The sequence below is a fragment of the Meles meles genome, chromosome 18 (assembly GCF_922984935.1).
Source record: "Meles meles chromosome 18, mMelMel3.1 paternal haplotype, whole genome shotgun sequence".
Taxonomy (NCBI): Eukaryota; Metazoa; Chordata; class Mammalia; order Carnivora; family Mustelidae; genus Meles; species Meles meles.
The window spans coordinates 1,930,699-1,954,876 of NC_060083.1; the positions used below are offsets into that span (position 1 = coordinate 1,930,699).

Consider the following 24,178-nt stretch of genomic DNA (forward strand, 5'->3'; position numbering starts at 1 on the left):
GTTTCTTATCCCAGGTCACACCCTAGATGCTATGGAGATCTGCATTGTGGCAACATCTCATCATTGGTACAAGTTCTTCCTCCATTTTTGACGTGGGTTGTTTGTTTCTTTCGGGTTTGAGATGGTGCGGTTAGCGACGTACAGATGTTCTTTTCTGTTCAGATTTTGTTTTATCACTTCCTGGTACTTGTTTCCTTTAAATGACTTCTGCTGATGAGATAAACTATAGTTTGCCGTTTTTCTTCTGAGACCACGTGGAGATCTGTTCTTTTCCTTATTTACCGGGAAGGGATCTAAGGCGAATGGGATGAATTCTCATCTCCAGACCACAGGAAATAATGAATTTGGAAGAGTTTCCTGTGGCCTCCAGCTGAAGTCTGGGATTCCCTCGGCTGCTCCCAAAACAGATTGTCGGCATTAACGTCTCCGTGTTGGATGGGAAGTGAACCAGGTGCCCGGCCAGCACCCAAGGACTCTTCTTCTTCCTCTAGAACAGTCTCTCGACCTTGACTGCTGACATTGTAGGCCAGACCCGTCTTCCTTGTCGGGGCCACCCTTTGGCTTGTAGGATGTCCGGCAGCATCTCCAGGTCTGCCCAGTAGCACACCCCAAGTTGTGACGACCAGCACCGTCTCCATACGCTGCCAAAGGCCCCGGGCAGCAGAACCACCCACCCCAGTTTGCGCCTGCGGAGGAGGTCAAGAGCAAAGTCAGCACGTGCTCTGAAAAGCTCAAGCTAGATATTTTCAGCCTGTTGTTCACTTGTGTTCTGTTTCCTGCCGAGTCCCCTGGTGATTGAGCTATGTGAACATTCCTATTTTGTTAGTTCTCAGACTTGAATGCCTGAGCTTTCCGCTTCCTGGAGCTTATTGTGCTTGTAGTCAGGACCTCAGTGGCCCTCCCACTCCCAGACGCTCGTTATTTCACGATCGGCTAGAATGGGTTCCCCGTCGCCCTTGTGTTCTCTTGCCTTGAAAAGGTCATAGATCTGAGGCCCTCAAACAACCCTTCCAGCACAGGTTCCGAGGGCAGCGATGAAGGAGCCGAGGAATGTGTTTCGAGGGAGCGGGAGGCCCGTGCATGGGCTCTGACATTCCCCCAGGACCAGACACCTAATCGTATTCCCAAAATAGCTGTTACCACTTCCCTCCCTCCGTCCCTCCCTCCCTCTCTCTCCTGTTTCTTTTCTACTTAATGCCATATAATTTATGAGTTACGGTTCAAGTATAAGTCTTACTCTCTTCTGTAAAGGAAAGAAGCTTGGTAAGAGAATGAAATGATGGAAAATTTAAAGAAAAGACCCCGGGAAGGCCCTCTTCCCACCCCTGCAGGAGTGGGTTCCTAGATCTAATTATAATGCCTTCACCAGCTTGATCCTTTGAGATGGGTTAGAAGGGTTTGCAGAAATCAGGAATTAACAATGGAAATCTTAAAAACAAACAAAAAAAAAATTCCCTGTACTTGGCCAGAGCCCATCTATCTATTTAATGTTACAAACTCCCATCCATAAGGAGGTTACTCTTCACCCAGAATTCACACCTGTGTTCTCAGCAGCTAGGCTGTATTACGGTTGGGGCCGATTCTCGGGATGGGTCAGCTCTCAGCGTTCACTTTCCTCTCTACTCTCCCTCTTCTGCATTTTCGCAAGAAAACAGGCTGCTCTGTGTACAGGAGGAGCCCTTTCCTTTAATCTGGTATGTCTGGCTCCTGCCCCCGAAATTGGTTTAATGGATCCGTTGCTGTGTACCGTTGAGATAATAAAGCGGGACCGCCCTCCGCTGAACACAATGGACAGTTTGTGTGGGGAAGGCAGCTACCATTGGCTGAGCGCCTTTTATGCGCATGGCCCTCGGTGTCCATGTTTTCTTACCATCTGTGCTACCCGCCCTTTATTGGGTGAAGATGTGGAGAAGCAGGTGTTGGGAAAGCATGCCCGAGTTCACGAAGCAAACAGTGGTGCCGGGTTTGGGCCAGGAGCATTGGATACAGAAACTTTCCTGCTCTCCTGTGGGAGCAAAGACGATTCACAGAGGCCATATCGATCCCTGGTGTATAAGGGCCAATGACAGCTGGGTTTGAATCCTGGCTCTGTCATAAATTCTGTTGATTTGGGCAAGTCACTTAACCCTCCTGAGCCAAAGTTTCCCCGTCTGCAAAGTAGGGGTGATACTTACTTGCCTCCCAGGGTTACGGCGAGGGTTTGCCCATGAAGAGCACTTGGCAGAGCCTCGCCAGGCTCAGAGTGGCACAGAGTGGTTGCCCTTACACACAGCACGTTTCCCTAACAAACCGGTTCCCTGTGTCAGAGGCGGTGTGCACGAAAGTCCGCAGGAATCTGGGAGTGGGGCCTATGGGCACCCGCTCCCCTTCCGGCAGGAGGTCTTCCTGCAAGTGGGCAGAGGGCAGGACCCAAGCTGGCCAAGCACTGTCGATGGACGGCTCTGAGCATAAATCTTTCCAGTCTGTTCCAGAAGAGCCCAGAGCCGGGTATAGGCAGGGCAAGGGAAGAGAGGCAGTCTCCAGACAACTTGGAAAGTGCTAGAAGACACTGGTCCAGGCTGGAGGTGAGGGCTGGGGTGAAGTTTAGTCATGAGAAGGGGGAGCAGGGCACACAGCTAGCCTTGGGTCTGACTGGAGCGTTTTCCTCACACACCAGCTCTCATCGTCTCATCTGTCCCCGGGGCAGCGCACTGATCCTGAATAACCCAGTACAGCTCCAGGGGTCCCATCCGGGGCGCTCTCCCGGGTTCTCTTCCGGGTACCCATGCGTAGGACATCAATGATCTCATCTCTGTATATTTTGAATTTGAAAGGAAGGCGGCATTTGAAGGGAGGAATCTGGCTGCTGGACGGGTCCAAAATAGAAGGCTTTGTCTGGGGAAAATGATGGGGAAAAGAGTGAAGGGAGCCAAGAAAGGATAGCATGGCCGGCGGGGGGGGGGGGGGGGGTTCCGGATGAGACCCGGTCTCTGGCTACATCCATTTGGAAGTAATTTGATTGGGTTCAGAAGGTTCTAGGAGGGATAAAGAAAGGAGGGATGATGCAAGGGAAGAAACCCTGAGAATTTTGCCTCAGAGCAAGTAACTCATCAGTCTTTGAAAACCGGCTAAACATTTTCCGGGTGCTCTGTCCAGAAGATGGCCAGATCTGTTGCCAGAGATTGAGAGAGGAGTTTCGATCTTGAGTTTTGACCAAGCATCAAGTAAGCCCTGGCGTCGTTATCTTGAATGAGTTGTAATCATAACACACAGGGATGCCTTGATGAAACAGGATTTTTGATTCATCCTCCTCAAGATGGGCTGACGTGTTACAGGCTGATTCTGTAGCGACTGATAAAAGGCATCAGTCATGCTCTTCAAGAATTACTCAGGCTGTGTCAGCTCGTTTCTGTCGTGGGAATCCCAGGGAAATGAGTTACTGTGTAGTTGTCAACCTAGGCCTGCTCTCAGCGTTGCCATGGAAACCAGCATTAAGACTCGCGGGTCAAGAAAGCAAAGAAAAATAATTGGCGCTAAACATCGATAAAATATACGAGAAGTACAACAGAATGAAAAAAAAAAACCCATCACGATCCCAGCACCAAGCTGAGACTAATCAGGCTCAGCACTACGTCAGAAGACTGAAGTCACGGAGACGGTTTCTCAGAGACACTGGAGAGAACGCAGGGCAAAGTCTTTATAAATACGTACCCGCACCTGCAGCCACGTTTGCACAGCCGCGGGCACAGCAGCGATGGGCTCCCGGTGGCTTCTTGGACACATGTCATCCCCAGCGCCTCGATGGAAGCAGGAAGAGGCGCTGGCTGGTCCCCACTGAGAAGCACTGTCGGTGGAAATGGTGTCTTCCAGCCAGGACCAGGGAGAGGTCACAGCCTGAGCTAGCCTGTGCCCGTGGCCTATTGTTTCTCCGATAGGTGGCTAGTGCGGTCTGCTTGGATGCTGGGGGCCCGGGAGAGGGGGCCCGGAGCCGCTTGGCACCAGCTAGGATCCCTCCCTCGAGGACAGTTCGTGAGACCTCCAGGTTCTAGGAGTGTGGCCTCTGGAATTAGCTGTCTGTCCCCTACTGGTGTTTTTTAAAGTGCACTTTTCCGGTTTGTTTCTTTGAGGGGATGCCGCATTACCTGGGGGTCTGGTATTCTGTGTCGCACCTTGGTCATTGCAATACACGAAGTCTGGGGCAGGGCTGGAGCTGAATGAGCCCCTGGAAGGCGTTTCTCTCCCGTGCTGTTGCATGACTGATAGAAGGAACGGGCTCCGAGGGGCGCCTGGGTGGCTCAGTCGGTTAAACGTCTGCCTTTGGCTCGGGTAGTCCTGGGATCGAGCCCCGCGTGGGGCTCCTTGCTCAGCAGGGAGCCTGCTTCTCCCTCTCCCTCTGCTGCTGCTCTGCCTACTTGTGCTGTCGCTCTATCTCTCTGCCAAATAAATAAGTAAAATCTTAAAAAAAAAAAAAGAAAGAAAGAAAGGAAATAGGCTCTAAGAGGTCGGGAGATGGCAGGCCGCTCCTCACTCAGGAATGAGAGTCCTGACCGCTGATGGCAAGCCTCGGGCTGCCTTCCACACCTCCGTCTGCAGGCGCTCTCTCCCCCTGGGCCTTTAACTGCAGCCTGGTCCTTACCACAGATTTCTTTCATACATCAGTTTAGATCAGGGGGAACTCTACTGTACAGTGTCAGGCCGGGCCAATCAAATACGCTCCGTTCATTTTCAAATGGTCCCCGTTTTTGCTGGAAAGAAGGAAAAGGCTGTGCTTCCGGGAAATCTAATTTTCAAGTAATTCATTTACTTGTATTCATCTGATAATTCCGTAGGTTGTGCCCTTATCAACCCCGAAGCTGCAAGTCTTAAGGACACAGAATGTCTTGACCCAAGCAGCCCATTTTAAGGGATAGGTATTTAGAACATAGACCTAAAATATAAAGGCAGAGCATAATAATAGTATTATTCTACCGTATACTGGTACAGTAATACCCTGAACAAGAAGAAGCTGACATTTGCTGACAAGCGATGTGAGCGCATCAGTGAGATCACCTGTAGGTTTCACCAGTTGGGTAAAAGCCATCGCGGAGCTGTGCAAAGGAGCCTTCCCTCGCAGGTGTCCGCTCCGGAGATAATACTCACCGTCCGCCCAAGGAGAAACCCTCGATCTGATAACCGTGGGAACGTGGAGATCGGGGAGGGCTCTGAGATGTGGCTCCCGTGTTCAAGTGGTGGACACACGTTTCTCTTTCCCGTCTCTCGCAGGAAGACGGACTCACCAGGACAAACATGAGGAGCGCAGCCAAGCCCTGGAATCCGGTCCTCAAGGCCGGCAGCCATGGGACAGACCGGGCGCGGCCCCTCCCCGCGGCACCCTCCGGCATGAAGAGTTCGAAATCTTCCACCTCGCTGGCGTTTGAGTCCCGGCTCAGCAAGGTACAGGCCCAAATGCCCCCACATGGCTGCTGGGCGCTCCTGGGGAGCCCGGGGCGGGAGGACTGAAGAAGGCGGGGAGCGAGACTCCCCCTGGAGGGTCCCGTGAGAACCAGCCCATCCTGACCCGAAGGAGCGGAGCAAAGGGTGGAGGGGAGCAGGGGGGCTCCGGGCTCGAGAAAGGAACCGTGCAAAGTGTGTAACAGAGAAACTAAGACCCCTGCCCTGAATGATGCGGACTCCCCGGTTAGAGTTTTGCCCCCAGCCCCCTAGCCGATGGGGATCAGGGCCACCAGGGATCACCTCCGTCCTGACCATGGAGTTGTCAATTCTCCATCTCATCTCACTTGCCCATCGATCGATTACGCCCTCCGTGTGGGAAAACCTTCTCCCTCCCCGGTGGCGCCTCAGGGTCTCGGCTGCCGGCTCCCGCTTATCCTCCGGGTTTCTAATGTCAGGTGGGCAGGGTACAGTTTCGGAGGGAGGACTCTCATCTCTCTTCTAGCCGCTGTGGCAGCCCCAAAGCCTCCCTTACCGTCTTGAGATGCGATTCAGAAATCGTATCACCTGCCGACATGCATACTCTTGAAAAATCAATACAACACCCTAACTACAAGAGAAAAAGAAGAGGCAATTCGTGTTTAATTAAGTAACCTGTGTTCGCACTTGCACGTGCTTGAGCGTGACCACTGACAGACCTATGGTGCTCCTTAGCGCCCCGAGGATGGGGCAGCTGTGTACGAAGTACGCTGTTTTTCTCCGTAAAACCAAGGGATGCTCCAGGCTCAGATGATGATGGAAAGGTGCTCCCCCTCTGTGAATGTCTGCAGAACGTGTGAGAACTGTGGGATACGCGACCACGTTTGTGCAGCCCTGCCATGCATGTGTTGGAGGGCGTCGGGGTTCCCCATCCTCCCACCCATTCAATACAAGCAGCACCTCTAATCAGGGAGGTGACTAAACATGCCCCCCAATTTCCAACACGCTCCCTGAGTGAGGGTCAGCACTGGCTGCGTCAAGAACAGTTGCTCTAGGGTTAGCGGCTGTTCCTGTGAATTTTAATACACGAGGGACAGTTGAACATGGGTTTGAGCTGCAAGTTCACTTAGGTGCCGACCTTTATAGAACAGTCCCGTAAGGGTGTTTTCTCTCCTGATTTTCCTAACATTTTCTTCTCTCTAGCTCACTTTCCTATAGGAACACGGTATGGACCTGTCACATACAAACGAGGTGTTAATCGGCTGTTTGTTACCTGTAAGGCTTCTGGTCAGTAGTAGGCTATGAATAACGTTTGGGGAGAGTCCGTAGTCATACCTGGGCTTTGGACTGCGTGGGTCTTGGCGCCCCTGTGCTGTTGTTCAAGGATCGACTGTACATGGGGATGACATACGAATTTGCATCTCCACCCAGGAGCCCCCCAGCTGCTCTGGTGACATCCCTCCTTAGATGTCAAAAAGGCAGCCAGAGGGGTGCCTGAGGGGCTGAGTCGGTTAAGCGTCCGACTCTTGGTTTCGGCTCAGATTGTCATCTTGGGGTCCTGAGATCAAGCCCCCTGTCGGGCTCTGTCCTCAGCACGGAGTCTGCTTGAGCGTCTTCTCCCTCTGTCCCTCCCCCACTCATGTGTGCGCTCTCTCTCTCTCTCGCCTGGGTGGCTCAGTGGATTGGGCCACTGCCTTCGGCTTGGGTCATGATCTCAGGATCCTGGGATCGAGCCCCGCGTCGGGCTCTCTGCTCCGCGGGGAGCTTGCTTCCTCCTCTCTCTCTGCCTGCCTCTCTGCCTCCTTGTGATCTCTCTCTCTGTCAAATAAATAGAATCTTAAAAAAAAATAATAATAATCTTAAAAAAAAAAATCAATCAAAGGCAGCTAGAATGTAACAAGTCCAAAACAGACGTCCTTCCCTTCCCCCCCACGCCCCCCGGAATCTTCCCGTTTGAGTCATTTCATTTTCTCAGCAGCTTAGGCCAGCGCCGCCGCCTTGGGCCCGCTTTTCTCACATGCCACAGGCCATCAGCAAAACGCCATCACTTCTGCCTTCCAAATCGATGTCAGCTTCAGCCAACGGCCACCGCCTCCCTTGGGACCCCCAGGCTCTTGCCGCCACCTTCCTTGCACGGCCTTCCCGAGGCATCGAAAAGCCCCTTGGGGCTCCCCATTTCACTCGGGGTGAAAAGCAAAGTCCTTGATAAAGCCGGTGACACCCTGGAGATCCCATCGCCTCTCAGATGTCCTTGCCGTCCCCCCTGCCCTGCCCAGTGGCACTGCCCCTCCATGAGCCAGACGCACCCCTGCAGCAGCCTGTTTGCGGCTCCTCTGCCTGGAGCTTTCCTCCTCCCCCCACCCCTGCTCTCTGCCAGCTCTTCTTCAAGTCTGCACTCAATTGTCACCTTGTCGGATGTCGTCCCTGGTCACGCAGTGGAAAGTGCCCCGTGGGCCCCCATGCACGCTCCTCGTCCCTCCACTTTCTGGCTGTGCGACTCAGGCAAGCGACGCACTGTCCTGAGCTCGAGATGAAGGTCATACCTTATTTACCTCGAGGAGTAAATATGCACAAAGTGCCCTACATACAATTCTGTTTATCATTCTATTATGCTGGGCTTTGCCCATTACCCATGGTTTTTATCATTGTTATCTTTCACCTGTACCACATTTGGGAGACTTTTTTGTTTTTTTTGTTTTTATTTTTTAAAAATTTTATTTGTTTGACAGAGAGAGCACGAAGCAGGCTCCCCGCAGAGCAGAGAACCTGACATGGGGCTTGATCCCAGGGCCTCAGGATCATGACATGAGCCAAAGCCATGCTTAACCAACAGAGCCACCTGGGTGCCCCAAGGAGACATTTTTTTTTTATTAAAGATTTTATTTATTTATTTGACGGAGATCACAAGCAGGCAGAGAGAGAGAGAAGCAGGCTCCCTGCTGAGCAGGGCTCACTCCCAGGACCCTGAGATCATGACCCGAGCCGAAGGCAGCGGCCCAACCCACTGAGCCACCCAGGCACCCCGGAGATATTTTTAATAGATATTTTAAATTAATACGTATATTTCAGACCATTAGAGCTTCTGGAATCTATCAAAATGTTTTTGAAAGCAGTGTTTAATAAAAAAAAGGTCTGTGTTGGTCAAAACAAAAAAACAAACAAACAAACAAAAAAAGGTCTGAAGCTCAGGCAGGTTTCCTAAGGATAATGAAATGTTGTCTGCTTCTGCCCCTGACAGGTAAATATTTTTGGAAACTTGTCCCATGGGGAAAATGTCAGGGGAAAACCAGATATCCATGTTGCCATCTTGATGCTTGGGGTCTCCAGGTCTTACTCTATAAAAGAGAAAGCACTCGAGGGAAGGGGTAGCAGAAGGAGCTGTACTGAGTCTGTGCCTCTCTGGCCCTCGGCATGTTTCTGCGTTTTGACCAGTCTCCCCTTCCCGCCTCTCGCCGAGCGTAAAGGATTTGTTCCCCCCCCATAGCTTACTATGGAAATGGCAAGCACCCAGAGACGCTGAATGACCGTGACACCCACACACCAGCCACCTGCATGCTACAGTGGCCATCTTTGCCATATTTGCTTTGTAGTAAGTGGATACATATGGCATGGATAGATTTGAACTAGTCACAAGTAGGAAAACGAGGGGTGAGGGGTGAGGAGCCCAGATGGCCCGGAGGATGTTGCTATGGGTCTTCCATGGGCTGCTCAAGCCCAGCACGGGAACAGAAAACCCTGGGGTGCTCAGATACAGACAGGCCACTTCGTTCTGGCCATTAATAAGGTCCACGTCTGTGAGTCAGGACCCCCTTCATTGCAAATAGCAAAGCAATGGCTTAAGGACCTTTAGCAGAAAAGAAATAGATTGAGCTTATCTGAGGTTCCCATGTCACTGGGGGTAGAACAAAGGGACAAGTCTGCAGCTCAGAGAGGCCAGGACCAGGGACCGGAACACACCAGACCTCTTTCTCTGTCACCCATCTCTGCTCATCTCTGCCCCGCTGCTCCGTCGCCTGCTAACCTCTGTTCTCCTTCGGCTTGTGTTACAAAGCACGGTTGCCAGCATGCCCATGCCCCCGACATCCCTTGGAACACCTGACTGCTTTGCTCACTTCCGATTACTTCCTTTGCTTACTTCTGATTGTCTTTAAAAAAAAAAAAATCAAACAAGCAAAAAACTCAGAAAGGTCTCTGCTTGGCTAGGCATGAGTCATATACTGCCCCTGACCAGTCCCCTGTGGCCAGGGCGACTGGGGCTCCCCACCCTTGGGAAGCAGGGGCATATAGTTTAAGCATGTTCTGCGTGAGGCTTGGGGACCCAGCCAGGCTTACGTAATCATTCTCCAGGAGTGCTCCCCGCCTGTGCTGCCTCAAACACTAGCCACCGGCCACGCGTGGCAGTTGAGCCCCTGAAATGTCAGAATTAAGTGTGAAATACACACCCGAGTGTGACGAGTCAGTGCCAAAAATATATAAATGCCTCATTAATATATTTTACACTAACTGATAATATTTTGAATGTGTTAAGAAAATATGTTCTTTTTTTTTTAAAGATTTTATTTATTTGACAGAGATACACAGCGAGAGAGGAAACATAAGCATGGGGAGTGGGAGAGGAAGAAGAAGGCTCCCCAGTGAGCAGAGAGCCCGAGTGGGATTGATCCCAAGACCCTGGGATCATGACCAGAGCTGAAGGCAGACGCTTAAAGACTGAGCCACCCAGGCGCCCCTAAGAAAATATATTCTTAACATTAATTTTACCTTTCATCTCACTTTGTTAATGTGGCCCCTAGCCATACATGGCTGGTGTTATATCTCCACCAACACTGTTGTGCTAAACCATTGGTTCTGAGTTCTCAGAGTTCTCAGCAGCAGCAGCAGCAGCAGCACCAACCGGGAACTTGTTAGAAATGCAGATTCTCGAGCCTCGCTCCAGACCTTGGAAATCTGAAACTTGGGGATGGCAGGGAAGGGGAGGCAGATTGGAGGCTGGGGTGTAGGCAGCTGTCTGCTTTTAACAAGCCCTCTGAGGATCCTCATTCCCCCGAGGTTGAGAGCCCGTGTTCCGACCAGAACACGGTTTCTGCCTTTGAAGATGGGATTCGGATAAGTGTGATTTTAGATTCCACTCCTGCCCCATCTTTGTGGGATCGAGAGGAGTTTCTTAGCTACATTGATCTGTGAGCTATTTAAACTTCTTCCCCTTTGCAAGCTTTCATGTGCAGGTGCTCGGCAGCTTACATATCAGCGAACGCATTCTTGAAAATGCTCACTAAACATATCAGAGTAACACCCGAAGTGCAAACCTGCCCAGTGATGTTCTGTAACCAACCAGACGTCCCAGCGCCTTCCGAGACCCGCCAACGGAGCCCAAAGCGCAGGCGTGAATAGAGACAGAGCGAGAGTTGCTGGGCCCCCGCGGCTCGGTGTGCCTGGCGCTGACGGCGCGGCCCAAACAGCGGGAGAGAGGACGAGGTTTGCTGCAGAGGACGAGGACCCGCTCTCAGTGCGCGCGTGGTGCGCCCCTCCAAACGCCCTGCTGCCTCCCAGCGCCCCGTGCTGCGCGGCAAGGAGACAGCCTGCTGCCGGCCCGTAGCGCATCCGGGGTGTCCTTCGGCCTGGGAGGGGCAGGTCCCATCGCCTTATAAGAGTGGGTCCACGAAGGGGCAGGTCCCCACTGCTTGCTGGGTCCCGTCCTCTGCGGCTTCGGCCTGCCTCTCACCGCGCTTTCCGGGAAAGGTGGGGTGGGAGGAGCAAGGTCGCCCCCGTGGGCCACACCCCCCAGGGGGCGGAGCCTGGAGGTGGGTGGAGGCCGAGGGTGGGGCCGCAGGAGGCAGTTTCAGTTCGGGGAGGGCGGGGAGGGCGGGGAAGCCGGAGCGGCGCGGTTCCCGGGGCTTGTACTCTTCTTTTCGGATTCCCCGCATTCTGGTTTGCAGGCCGAGCCTTTGCTCTCCCGGCTTCGGCTGTGCCGTTTAATTATTCCAAACTCTGCATCAGACTTAACAGATTTTAGTCCCGTCCCAGAATCAGAGGGAGGTCAGCGGAACCAAGTGCTCATCGTTTGCGTTGCTGCCTTAAAATTTTCCCTTTTTCATTTGACGTGGTGTACAGGGAATTTTCAAAATCCAAAATCAGAACTGGGGGCCCCCGGGTGGCTCAGTCGGTTGAGCGGCTGCCTTCGGCTCAGGTCGTGATCCAGGGTCCAGATGGAACCTCGCGCTGGGCTCCCTGCTCAGCACGGAATCGGCTTCTCCCTCTGCCTGCGGCTTCTCCCTCTGCCTGCGGCTTCTCCCTCTGCCTGCGGCTTCTCCCTCTGCCTGCGGCTTCTCCCTCTGCCTGCGGCTTCTCCCTCTGCCTGCGGCTTCTCCCTCTGCCTGCGGCTTCTCCCTCTGCCTGCGGCTTCTCCCTCTGCCTGCGGCTTCTCCCTCTGCCTGCGGCTTCTCCCTCTGCCTGCGGCTTCTCCCTCTGCCTGCGGCTTCTCCCTCTGCCTGCGGCTTCTCCCTCTGCCTGCGGCTTCTCCCTCTGCCTGCGGCTTCTCCCTCTGCCTGCGGCTTCTCCCTCTGCCTGCGGCTTCTCCTGCTTGTGCTCTGTCAAATAAATAAATAAAAATCTTTATTTAAAAAAATAATAATCAGAACTAATTTTCTCTGGGGACCCAGGGAGGCATCTGGGCATGCTTCTAGGCAGAGCCAGTAAAGCTTTTTAAAAATTTGTTTTGTTTTTGTTTGTTTTTTCTATTGAGAAAAAGTTGCTGACACCATGAACTATTGTCCTTTAGTATTAAACACATATTTCTCTGGTGAGCTGACAGATAATTTGAGAGGCTGGAGAAATTGGGAGCAGGGACCCTTGTTACTCTGAGACAGGACATAGAGAAACCGCGATGGGGCACCTGGAGGCAGGCAATCCAGGGACTTCCGCCACAACCCAAGTGCTCTTTAGTCCTGTTGTTAAACTAGGGCTCTGTGCTATGGGCCAGAAAATATGGTTCTGCTCACTTCTAGTGGCTGGAAGTGTATGCAAATCATCCATTTGATATTAGCTCTTTGTTTTTAAAATGAATAATTTGGTGGAGCACCTGTGTGGCTCAGTGGGTTAAAGTCTCTGCCTTCGGCTCAGGTCATGATCCCAAGGTCCTGGGATCGAGCCCCACATCAGGTTCTCTGCTCAGCTGGGAGCCTGCTTCTTCCTCTCTCTCTGCCTGCCTCTCTACTTGTGATCTCTCTCTCTCTCTCTTTGTCAAATAAATAAACAAATAAATCTTTAAAAATAAAATAAAATAAAATGAATAATTTGTTTAAGGACATTGACCAGTATTTCTAGGCTAATATTAAGACTTTTGCCATCTTCCTTCTTTTAGAAAGTATACTATGGGGAGTTCCTATTTCATGAGTAAAGTCTCACTTCGGGGTGATGGAGGTGGATGGTGGTGATGGTTGCACAACCATGTGAATGTATTTTTTTTTTAAGATTTTATTTATTTGACAGAGAGAGATCACAAGTAGGCAGAGAGGCAGGCAGAGAGAGAGGAGGAAACAGGCTTCCCGCAGAGCAGAGAACCCGATGCCGGGCTCTTTTCCAGGACCCTGGGATCATGACCTGAGCTGAAAGCAGAGGCTTTAACCCACTGAGCCACCCAGGCACCCCCATGTGAATGTATTTAATGCCACTGAACTATACACTTAAAATGGCAAATTTTGGGCCGCTGGGTGGCTCAGTTGCTAAGCATCTGCCTTCGGCTCAGGTCATGATCCCGGAGTCCTGGGATCGAGCCCAGTATGGGGCTCCTTGCTCAGCAGGAGCCTGCTTCTCCCTCTCCCACTCACCCATCTTGTGTTCCCTCTCTCACTGTGTCTCTATCAAATAAATAAATAAAATCTTCTTTTAAAAAAATAAAATAAAATGGCAAATTTTATGTTATGTATAGTTTACCACAATAAAAAAATTTCTAAAAGAACAATGAGGGGGAAAGGGAAAAAAGTAGACTAGCATTTGCAAGGGTAGAACCAGGACTTCACCCAAATTACAACCCACCCCTCATTTTCCTTTTCTTTTTTGTTGAGGCCAAACACACTTACGACAAAGTATGTGGAGCCCGTTCATCTTGGTCTTAACTGTACAGCTCACTGAATTTTCTTACATGTGTTCACATCTGTATCACCACCACCAAGGCAAGGTATAGAACATTCCAGGGGCGCCTGGGTGTCTCAGTCGGTTGAGACTGAGACTCCTGATTTCAGCTCAGGTCAGGATCTCAAGGTTGTGAGATCAAGCCCCACATCGGGCTCTGGGCTCTTTGGGGAGTCTGCTTGAGATTCTCTCTCTCTCCCTCTCCCTCTTCCCCTCCTTCTGATCTTGTCCCCCCGCAAATAAATAAATAAATCTTTAAAAAAAAAAAAAGGGAAAGAAAAGAAAGACAGAAAAAGAACATTCAGCACCCTGGAGGGTTTGTTCCCAGTCAGTAACTCCTCCAGAGGTAACCAGTATTTTGACTTCCGTCACCGTCATTCGGTTTCACCCATTCTTAACTTTGTATAAATGAAATCAGGGAGTACCTACTCTTTTGTGTCTAGTTTCTTTCACTTAGCGTGTCTGTGGGATCCATGCATTTCACTGATTAGTGTATCAGTATTTCTTCTTTTACTGTGTACTTTGCATTGTATGCTAAATCATTATTTAATTTGTCGCTTTTGTTGACTATCGTTTGGGTTATTCTGTTGAGGCTGTTGTAAATCAAGCCACTGTGAATGTTCCTTTGATGAACCTACATACTCATTTCTCTTGGATACAGACTTAGGAGTGGGCTGGCTGAATCACAGGGTGCAAATATTCCATTTAGTAGATCCTGACAGTTTTACAAAGCATTTTACCAGTCCATACTCCCGCCAGCAGAGAGTTCCAGGTGCTTCCCAACCTCACCAACACTTGGTTTCATTGTTTTGTTTTTTTTCTTTCTCTTTCAAGCCATTCTGGGGTGTGTGGAGTAATACCCCCAAATCTAAACAATGCAAAAATGGAAATTTGTGTTTGTGTGCAAATATTTAAACACCTAATCGTCAGTAAATGACCCTGAAGTTAGTGCCGCAGTGGGGGGTGGGACTTTGGCCTCTCAGCCCGTGTGGTGCGCAGTCTCCATGGACTTGAGGGCATTTTCATGCCGCTTTCTAAAGATGTCAGATCGATTCAGAATGGCTCCAGGCATCTGCCTGGCTCCAGCCTTTTAGTACTAGTCCTCTTCAGAAATACTCTTTCCAGAAGACTTACCGTGATTGCAAAAATGTATTTGCAGTGTTTCTCATCAACCGTGAATGTCATTTACCTGGGCCAGAACTGTGAGCTCGTTGAGGGGCTCCCCACTCTTAGACTTTAATTCCTTTCAACAAGCGTTTGTTATGCTGCTTCCAGGACAGGGGAGGAAAGCAGAAAAGGAGCAGAGAGATTCTCCTTTCTCTCTGTCCTCCGTCAGCAGTGTTCTTCTGCCTCCAGAAGGTTCCTCTCGTCCCTTTGAACATGTTGTCTGTGTGAGATCATACACAGAGTGCGTGGTGTGGAGCATATGGTCTCATCCTTCTCCTTCCTCCATATACATACATGTGTGTACATCTGTGTATGCGTACGTATATACACACATATACATGTCTAGAATTGAGAAATACATTTTTAAGCTGTTTTTTCTTGCCCTTTAATTTTTTGTGCATTACCCTTACCTTGCTTTCTGCGCATCTCACAGTTCTTTCTTCATCAGCTCCCATCTTTTAAAAGAAACAAAAAAATACCCAAAACAGAAAAGCAGCTTAAAAAAAAACAAACTCATTATTTGAAATGTGACATGATGCGAAATATTCATAACGTTATGATATTCTTTGAAGCAGTAATGGAAGATCATACTCTGACCTGTAAATGATAGACACAGGTTTATCTAGCTTTGCATTTTTCTGCTGCATGCGGTCATGCTCTAACAAGTGCCTTTACTGCGTCTCAGCCACTGGGCGGGTGGTACCGCTCGGTGCTTTCTTGGCTTATAGCACTCCTTACTGACAGTGTACGTTCTCATCCTCTGTCCTTCTGTCTCTTAGCTCAAGAGGGCCAGTAGTGAGGACATGCTCAACAAGCCAGGAAGTACCGCCGCTTCCGGGGTGGTTCGGCTGAAAAAGACTTCAACAGCTGGAGCCATCTCCGAGCTTTCAGAGAGCCGCCTGCGGAGCAACCCAGGTAGGAAGGACCAGGTGGGAAGACCCCAGGTGGGAAGACCCTAGGTAGGAAGGACCCAGGTGGGAAGACCCCAGGTGGGAAGGACCCAGGTGGGAAGACCCCAGGTGGGAAGGACCCAGGTGGGAAGACCCCAGGTGGGAAGGACCCAGGTGGGAAGACCCCAGGTGGGAAGACCCCAGGTGGGAAGGACCCAGGTGGGAGGGACCTATGCAGGCCATTCATCTTGGTGATACGAAAAACCTTTCATGATTCCTGCATCGCTCCCCTCATCAGACATGTGTTACTGGCCACGTGTGTGGGAGGGGGCGCCCGTTCTGGGGTTGTCGTGAGAGGTGCCTCAGAGGAGTGAACAAACTCTGTAGAACTCTCGCAGACGTGGGCGTTCGACATCCTTCCTGGATCCTCTGGAAACCTGGAAAAACCCTCTGAATCACTTAGGCTGTGGTAGCCACGGGAAGCTGCGAGCTTTCCGTTTCACTGGTTTTCTGAGAATCAGAGAGAAGGGTTTTTAGCCATTGTGTCTGAGTTCAGAGCATGGGAAGCATAAGGAATGTAATTTTCTTTGGGCGCAGGTACATTAGAGAACTAAGATTTCCGTGGTCCGACTGTTACAGTGCACGTCTCCGTGCAAACTTGTCTAAATTGGGAAAGTAGATGAAATACATAATTATTAATTTATAATGGAGGTTGAACAGTAGTAGACTTACGATTTTTGCATTCCGCGTAAAATGCCACAAGGCAGATTAGCTTTCAACGGTGTATTTTAATTTGCTCAGTTTTCCAAAAAGTTGTATCTACGAAAAGTATATGTGATTTTTTTTTTTTTTTTTGGATGTAAAGGCCTCATATTTCTATACAATGGTTGTACTATTTTAAGGACTGGTCTCGTACTAAATACAGACATTTGGTTTTAAATATATAACAAATGAAAGTACAGCTTGTTTTTATCACGCCAGCCTAAACATTAATTCCAAAAGTTAACAGGGTACCGCTAAAAAAAAAAAATGACAGAATCCTCTCACTCCCAAATATTGATGTAAAAATGTGGGATCGAAATATTAACAAGTAGAATTCTACAAGAAATTAAAAGAATAATAGTGTAGATTGAAACCAAGTGGATTTATGGTCTCCAAGAATGCGTTATATTTGAACATTTAGGAATATAATCTATTTTACAACATTACTAAACCAAAGGAGAATCATTGGTCATCTCCAGAGATGGAAGACATGTTTGGCAAAATTAGCAATCTTTCTGATTTAAAAACAAACTTTTGGCATACTATAAATGTAGGGATACTTCTCTAGTGGGATTAAAACACATGTATCTCAAGCCACAGCCAGAACTGTCCTCAAGGGTGAAATCTTGGAAGTGTTTCCGTTAAAGTCAAGAATGATTCAAGACTGGCTCATTACCACCGTCATCCAGATTTTCCTGCAAGTATTAAATCAAGGCAGTGAGCCAGGGGAGCTCTAGCTACAGAAGTACTGGAAATGAGGGAACAACAGTGATGATTTTCTCCAGAGGATAACATTGCACACTTAGAGAAATGCTTAGAATTTCCTGAAAATTGTATCATTAGAAAAAACCAGAATGTCCTTCAAATTTATTAGATACAGTAGGAGTTCAACTTGTGGTTAGTTGCAGGAAATTGAATATAAATAGCTTTCTTTTTCTTTTTAAAGATCTTATTTATTTATTTGATGGACAGAGATCACAAGTAGGCAGAGAGGCAGGCTGAGAGGGGGAAGCAGGCTCCCTGCTGGGCAGAGAGCCTGACGCGGGGCTCGATCCCAGGACCCTGGGATCATGACCCGAGCTGAAGGCAGAGGCTTTAACCCACTGAGCCCCCCAGGCGCCTCATAAATAGCTTTCTTATCAGTGACTGGTTAGAAGAGATAAATAACACAAGAAACGATCCCATTTATAAAGGAATATAAAAGGTAAAGTACTTAGGAATAAACTTAATATTATAAAAGCCTATATATATTTTTTTAAAATCTTAAAACTCTTTGGAAGGACATAAAAGGCATAAATAAGTAGAAGGATATACATGGTGCTTGAATAGGAAGGTCAAGTATTATAAAGAGTGAATTTCATGAGTGTAATATCTTAAATATAATAACATTATCTAAATTATTCTATGAATTCATTTTCATCCCAGTTAAGATATCAGTGGGAATTGAACGGGAGTTTATCTAAAACAGTGGTTCTCAACCGGGAGCCTTCTGTCCTCCACCGTAACCCAAGGAGCAACTGGCGCCCTCTGCAGACATTGTTGTCAAAATTAGGGGAGCTCTGCTGACATCTAGTGGGTACAGGTCAGGGGTGCTGATCATCATCCTACAATGCGTTGGGCAGCCCCGCACAATAAAGAATTATCCAGCCCAAAATGTTAATAGTGCCTCTGTTGATAAGCCCTGATATGGAAGACAAAATAGTCTAGAATAACCAGAAAATTTCTAAAACACAGTAATCAAGGGCTCAGTTTAAGCATCTTGGAACTGGAGAATAGATATGCAGTTCAGCAGAACAATGGAGAAAGTCCAGATTACACCTAGGGTAGTATAGAGATGGGACAGGATGGGACAGAAGTGGCATTTTATATCCAGCTAGATAATGCATTGGAAAATAATGACTGGTTAGGTCTTTAGGAAAAAATAAAAAATAAATAAAGCTGGATCCTGATCTCATCCCTCTCCATCAAAATAAATTCAAGGTGGATTAAAGATTTTGATCTTAAAAAGTGCGACCATGAACATGCAAAGAGAAAACCTCAGAGTCAGTTTGTAGTCTTGGCCTTGGAAGGGCCTCTCCAAGTAGAAACAAACACAGCAGCCATGTAAGAAAAGATGAAAAAAAAAATCATGTACCTATAAAAAAACTGTTTTGTTAAAAGCAGGAGTTAATTTGCAATCCATGTAACAGAAGGCGTAGTTACACAGAGCTTATATAAATCAATAAGAAAAAGAAAAAGAATGCAATAGAAAAATGGCTAGTTCACATTGAAAAATAAAGATAGGCACTAGAAAGATGCTAAGTCTCACAGAGCGGTGAAGAAATGTAACAAAACAAGAATCGGATGTGCTCTTTCCTCTCATTGATGAAGAAATATGAAAGGCGTTTCTGGTTTTATCAAGGGTACAGGGAGCAGGACCCTACCTGTAGTTGATAAACAAGGGCGGTTTGATAATATCTGTCTACATTTGAAGTGTGTATATTCCACCAAGTATCTCCTTGGCATTGAATATTACTGATTTACTTGAAAAAAGATGGCAGTAAATATGGATAGTTGAAGCATTATTATAATAGTAAAATACTGGCAACAGGTGTGTATCAGTACAGAACTGGTTGCATAAGTGATTTTTGTCCAATGGAATAGTATGCAGCCATAAAAATGGACACAGTAGGTTTGTATGTACAAATAGGGAAAGATCAAAGTACATTATAAAGTGGGGAAAAGAACATGGTGCTTATGGTATGACCTCCTATGCTTTGATTTTTTTAAAAAAGAGATTTATTTATTTATTCATTTATTTGACAGAGAGAGAGAGAGATCACAAGTAGGCAGAGAGGCAGGCAGAGAGAGAGAGAGGAGGAAGCAGGCTCCCCGCTGAGCAGAGAGCCTGATGCGGGTCTCGATCCCAGGACCCGAGCCGAAGGCAGAGGCTTTAACTCTCTGAGCCACCCAGGTGTCCCTGCTTTGATTTTTTTAAAGTATATTTTAATTTAATATTTGAAATCATAACTTTCTTTGTGGAGGGATTAAAAGTGGTTATCTTTGAGGAGTTATCAGAATTGGGTGGGGGAAAGAGACTTCATATTAGATCTTTCTATACTGTTTGAAATTTTTTAAACATATACATACAATGCTTTAAAAATTTGAAACAGAATATGGGGGACCTAGGTAGCTCAGTGGGTTGAGCTGCTGCCTTCGGCTCAGGTCATGATCTCAGAGTCCTGGGATCGAGCCCCACATCAGGCTCTCTAAACTGTAATGGCCTATTGGGCTGCTAAGGCGCAGTTTTATTCCTATAGTCTCCATTCGAATGCAGTACGCCCCCTACTTTATTCCAATGAAATTATGTCCTTTGAATTAATACAGTTGAATTTGAAAATTACATTTTGTCACTGGAAACTTACTTTTGAATGTAGGCAGTCCTCAGCAATTTTTAAATCAGCTTTTGGACAGCTGCCGCTCTTGGCATTTGTCCCGTGTCCCCAGACTGCTTCATTCACGGTGAATCCAGACCCGTGCATCTGCCCATGAGCCAGCTGTGGGGCTGCACGGGAATGGTGCCCATGAGCCAGTGATTCTGGGCTGGAGGGACTCCTACCCCTGCGGGGCCTAGGAGTGCGAGGTGGTCATTCGAATATGGGATCACATTTTTTTTTTACACACATGAGAAACAGGGAAACGAAAGTGCTAGTAGTGGTAATAGGTGTGGGTTTTTACATCTCAGTACCACGGAGACAAAGATGGGAACGATTTAGTGTATCGGAAATGGCAGCCCCATTGGATGCCGGACTTTACTGGACTCCATCCGTTCTCTATACGTTGAGCCATAAAGAAAAAGAACAAAGGAAAGGCCAGACGAGTGTGACCTTGTAACTCCCCTGCCCACCCAACGCTTCCACGTCCAGCATCCTCTCGTGCTGGTTTTCTAGATCAATATCGTCAACCTGTCTGCGTTGCAGCCCGGAGACCCTCTTCCTTTTCTCCCTCTGGTGCTCTCTGTGTATATCTCATCTTACCCTATAGGAGTGGATTTAGAGAAGGGAGTGGTCCCTTGTCTGTGGGCAGCTGCCCTCCCTGCTTACCCAGGGGACCCAGGAAAGGTGAGAGCGCCCACAAAACTACAAAGGAATCCAGCCACTAGGCGGCAGCCTTGTCAAAAGTCCCTTGTGCCCTCCCGCTCTGAGCCTGGGTTTCTGAGCAACCAGGTAACTACTGGACTTGAGGAAACAGCCCTCCTTTTGCTCATTCATTAATTCAGCAGATATTTCTGAGTGCTTTCTGTGTGCCCAGCACTGTTCTAGGGAAAAGGAGCATCAGTGAGCAGGACAGAGACGCCTGTGTCCATGGAGCCACGTAGACAGGACGTGGAAGAGGTGATAACGTCAGCTGGGTAGAAAGGGGGTGACCCACCCAAGAACAGCGAGAGGCTGCTGTGGCTGGAGCCCCATAAGCGAGGAGGACAGCAGTGGGAGGCCGAGCAGAAAGGCCAAGGAGGAGAAGAGTGACATGATCTGACCTCATTCTGAAGGGAGTCCATGGCTGCTCGCTGAGCGTGGACAGATGGAGTGGGAGGCGGGACCAGAGGCTGCCAAGGAGGTGGCCTGGGCTGGGCTGGTGCCGTGGAACTGAGAGCCGCAACCAGCTTCTGGGTGCATTTTGAAGGGTAGAATCAACAGCTCTAAAAGGCCCTGATGGGTTCTTTTTTGTTGTTGTCTTAATTGATTTATTGGAGAGAGAAAGCTAGAGTTGGGGGGAGCGGCAGAGGCAGAGGGAGAAGCAGACTTGGTGCTGAGCAGGGAGCCCGATGCGGGACTCGATCCCAGGACCCCGGGATCATGACCTGAGCCAAATGAAGGCTGACGCTTAACCGACTGAGCCACCCAGGCATCCCTGAATTTCCTTCCTTTTTTAATGCTGAAGACTATTATGCTGTACGCAGACACCATATTTTGTGTACCCAATCATCCGTCAGTGGACATCTGTGTCATTTTTACCTTGTGGGTATGTGAAGAGCGTTACTGTGAACATGGGTATGCAGACAGCTGGCTGAGTGCCTGCTCCTGATCCTTTGGGTTTCCTGCCCCAGAACAGGGACTGCTGATTCTCCCAGTGGGTTTGAGGTAGGTGGAGGGTCAGATTTCTGCTCACAGTATCTGTGGGGCTAGTGAGATGAGATCTGATGGGTGCCCAAGGGATGACCTTGAACACCAGTCCCTTCTGGAGACAGCGCTTGGCCAGAGGGAGGTTCCTGGACCCACCCCGATGAGCGTTACAAAAACTGGCGCTACACAGGAGTGTTCAAACAGACGATTCTATACATAGCACACGTGGGAAGGAAAAGAATGGCGTTATTTTAAACTGATATCAGTGTTTTCTCAAAGTTAAGGAAAAGGAACGTTCCGTGCCAGCTGCGCCTTGGCCAAGCTCTGTGTTAATGCTCACGGACTCTCAGACATCTCAGAGGACATTCCAGCATCAAATTAGGCTCGTATCCAAAAAGGCGTCCGTGTCCTCGCCCACCCACGTGCCTATCCGTTGCCGGTTACCTGCATGAGACCCAGCATACCTGCGGCTCCAGCCTAAGGTGCTTGTCCTCTTTGATGTGGGAAGGCACTAACGCCTCTAACTCAGAAGGTAGACATTCTTAGTGCCACATTACATGCGAAGAAACGGGCTCATGTGGGTTTGGCCGTGTTCCCAAACTCACACCCAGTCCGGATTCTTTCCTCTGTGACGTCGTTTGCCGGGGGGGTGGGGCAGCTGTCTGCATACCCATGTTCACAGTAACGCTCTTCACAGTATCCGAGGTGAAGATGACACAGAGGTCCGCTGATGGATGAATGGATACACAAAATATGGTGTCCGCGTACAACGTAATAGTCTCCGGCATTAAAAAAGGAAGGAAATTCAGGGATGCCTGGGTGGCTCAGTCGGTTAAGCATCTGCCTTGTTTTCTTCCCCTGTTCATGGAAGAATTAACATGTTCGTTAACATATGTTCGAACGTAAATGTTCGTCTGTTAATGCAATCCGTACCAAGAGCTCACGTTCTTTGCACACTGTGTGCAATAACCACAGTCCGAAGTACTTGATACCTATTATCTCCTTCGGTCTTTACAATAACGCTAGGACCCAGGATTATCACTATCCTTGCCGCTTTATACATCAGAGAGATGACACAGACCGTGCAAGTTCATGCTTTGAAAATATTGGGACCGCGACTTGCCAATGAGGAAACAGAGCCCGAGAGACCGTGGCACGGGTGGGCTTGCTGGCCTGAGAGTAGAGGTAGAAGGATGCTGGGAGGTCTCGGGACTGAGAGGCCAGACGGTGGGTGGGTCGATCCCTGGCATGGGGCGGCGGTGGGGCGGGGGGCTTCGTGAGCCCGGATGTAGAGGACTTGACAGATTGGGATGGGGGTGGTCAGGGGATGACAAGGAAAGAGGATGCCGGGTCTCACAGCATGAACCGCAGACGTGGAGGGGGTGCCTTTCGCAGGGCGGAAGAGAGACCCTTGCAAAGTGACAGTTGGGGGTAGTGAGGACACCCACACCAGCTCCTGGCCCACGTTTTCCGGAAATGTGAGAAAAGGAACAGACCGGCTGGAAAAGGAAGCTGTGGGAGTCATTCAGCCTGGAAGTGATGGGACATTCAGAAAGGAGGCTCAGAGTAGGGGGTGTGCTGATTTTGCCTGTGAGTTCTTGAGGGCCCTGAGCACAAAGGAGGGGACACCGCATCTGCCTGCAGAAAATCACAGACCGCCAGGAATGAGGTTTTCTGTTTCGTTCTTTTTTCCTGTTTCTTCTTCTTCTTTTTTTTTGTAATATTACATGCATCATTTATTGATGAATACATTTTGTGGTTAAAAAAAGTTAACATTTTAGATTCAGCATTTTCATTTGTCTTTATCTTTTTCTACGTTTAATTCATTTTTTTATTTGGTAAGAACACTTCACATGAGACGGACCACCTTCACAAATCGTTAAGCATGCCCGATGTTGTAGGGCAGCTCTCTGGAACCCTGCACCCCCTGAACACGCAACTCCCAGCCCCGCTCTGCCCGTCCCACCCCCCTGCCACTGTTCTACTCTGCTCCCATGTAGAGAAGAGTCTGGCTCTCTTCCATAACCCATGTACATAGATTCATACGGCGTGTGTCCTTCCGTGACCGGCTCATTTCACTTAGTGTGTCTTCAGGGTTCGTCCATGTTGTACCCTGTGTAAAATGTCCTGCCTTTTAAAGGCTGAGTCACATTCTACTGGACATAAGCACCCCATTCGCTTTATCCCCCCATCATCGAGGAACCAGGAATGTGTTTTCGCTTCCGGCAGTGCCTGGGGTAACCCCGCGGTGGAGGAGGTTTTGAACTTGGTACTCATGTCAGCGAAGTCCTGGGTTCTTATCTTAGCTTGATGGTACCCGATGGTGGTTCCGTGGCACTGCCCGTCCCGGGAGTGTGTGGTCAGTCGGGACTTTGGCGTGGGGCGAGGGTTTTTCTCTGACTTTGCACAGAGATGCAAAGGTGGAGAGCCGGCTTGGGCTTTGCCCCCCTGTTCTGAGTCCTCCTTTTCTGTGATCCTCAGAGGCGAGACCTCTCCCTGCATCTCCCCCAATAATATTGACATTTTTATACTCTTTCCATTCAGAAATTCAGCTCTCTCTCCATTTTTCTGAGTTCTCCTTTTTGTCTTTCTGTAAAGTCTGGTCTTCTTCTCTTCTTTTTCTCTCGCTGTTGAGTTTATGTCAAGGGTTTTATACTTTTATTACTATGTGGATAGGATTCCGTAGTCATTTTTTTTTTAAAGTAAGCTCTAGGCCTGAGGGGGAACTTGAACCCATGA

At 48.9% G+C, this 24,178-nt stretch overlaps 1 protein-coding gene across 7 annotated transcripts in view; it reads left to right on the plus strand.

The window, feature by feature from the left end:
- The window catches only part of SPECC1 (sperm antigen with calponin homology and coiled-coil domains 1), a 268,950-nt gene that overhangs the window by 73,372 nt on the left and 171,400 nt on the right, over positions 1–24,178 (plus strand). For 3 of the 7 annotated variants that reach the window (XM_045985034.1, XM_045985033.1, XM_045985035.1), the window contains exons 2-4: positions 5,242–5,412; positions 15,465–15,600; positions 15,660–15,674. In XM_045985034.1, coding sequence (XP_045840990.1) covers positions 5,266–5,412; positions 15,465–15,600; positions 15,660–15,674 — 298 coding nt within the window. In that variant the 5' untranslated portion in view covers positions 5,242–5,265. The remainder of the gene's footprint in view (positions 1–5,241; positions 5,413–15,464; positions 15,601–15,659; positions 15,675–24,178) is intronic. The other 4 variants (XM_045985031.1, XM_045985032.1, XM_045985038.1 and 1 more) reach the window with 2 other exon arrangements.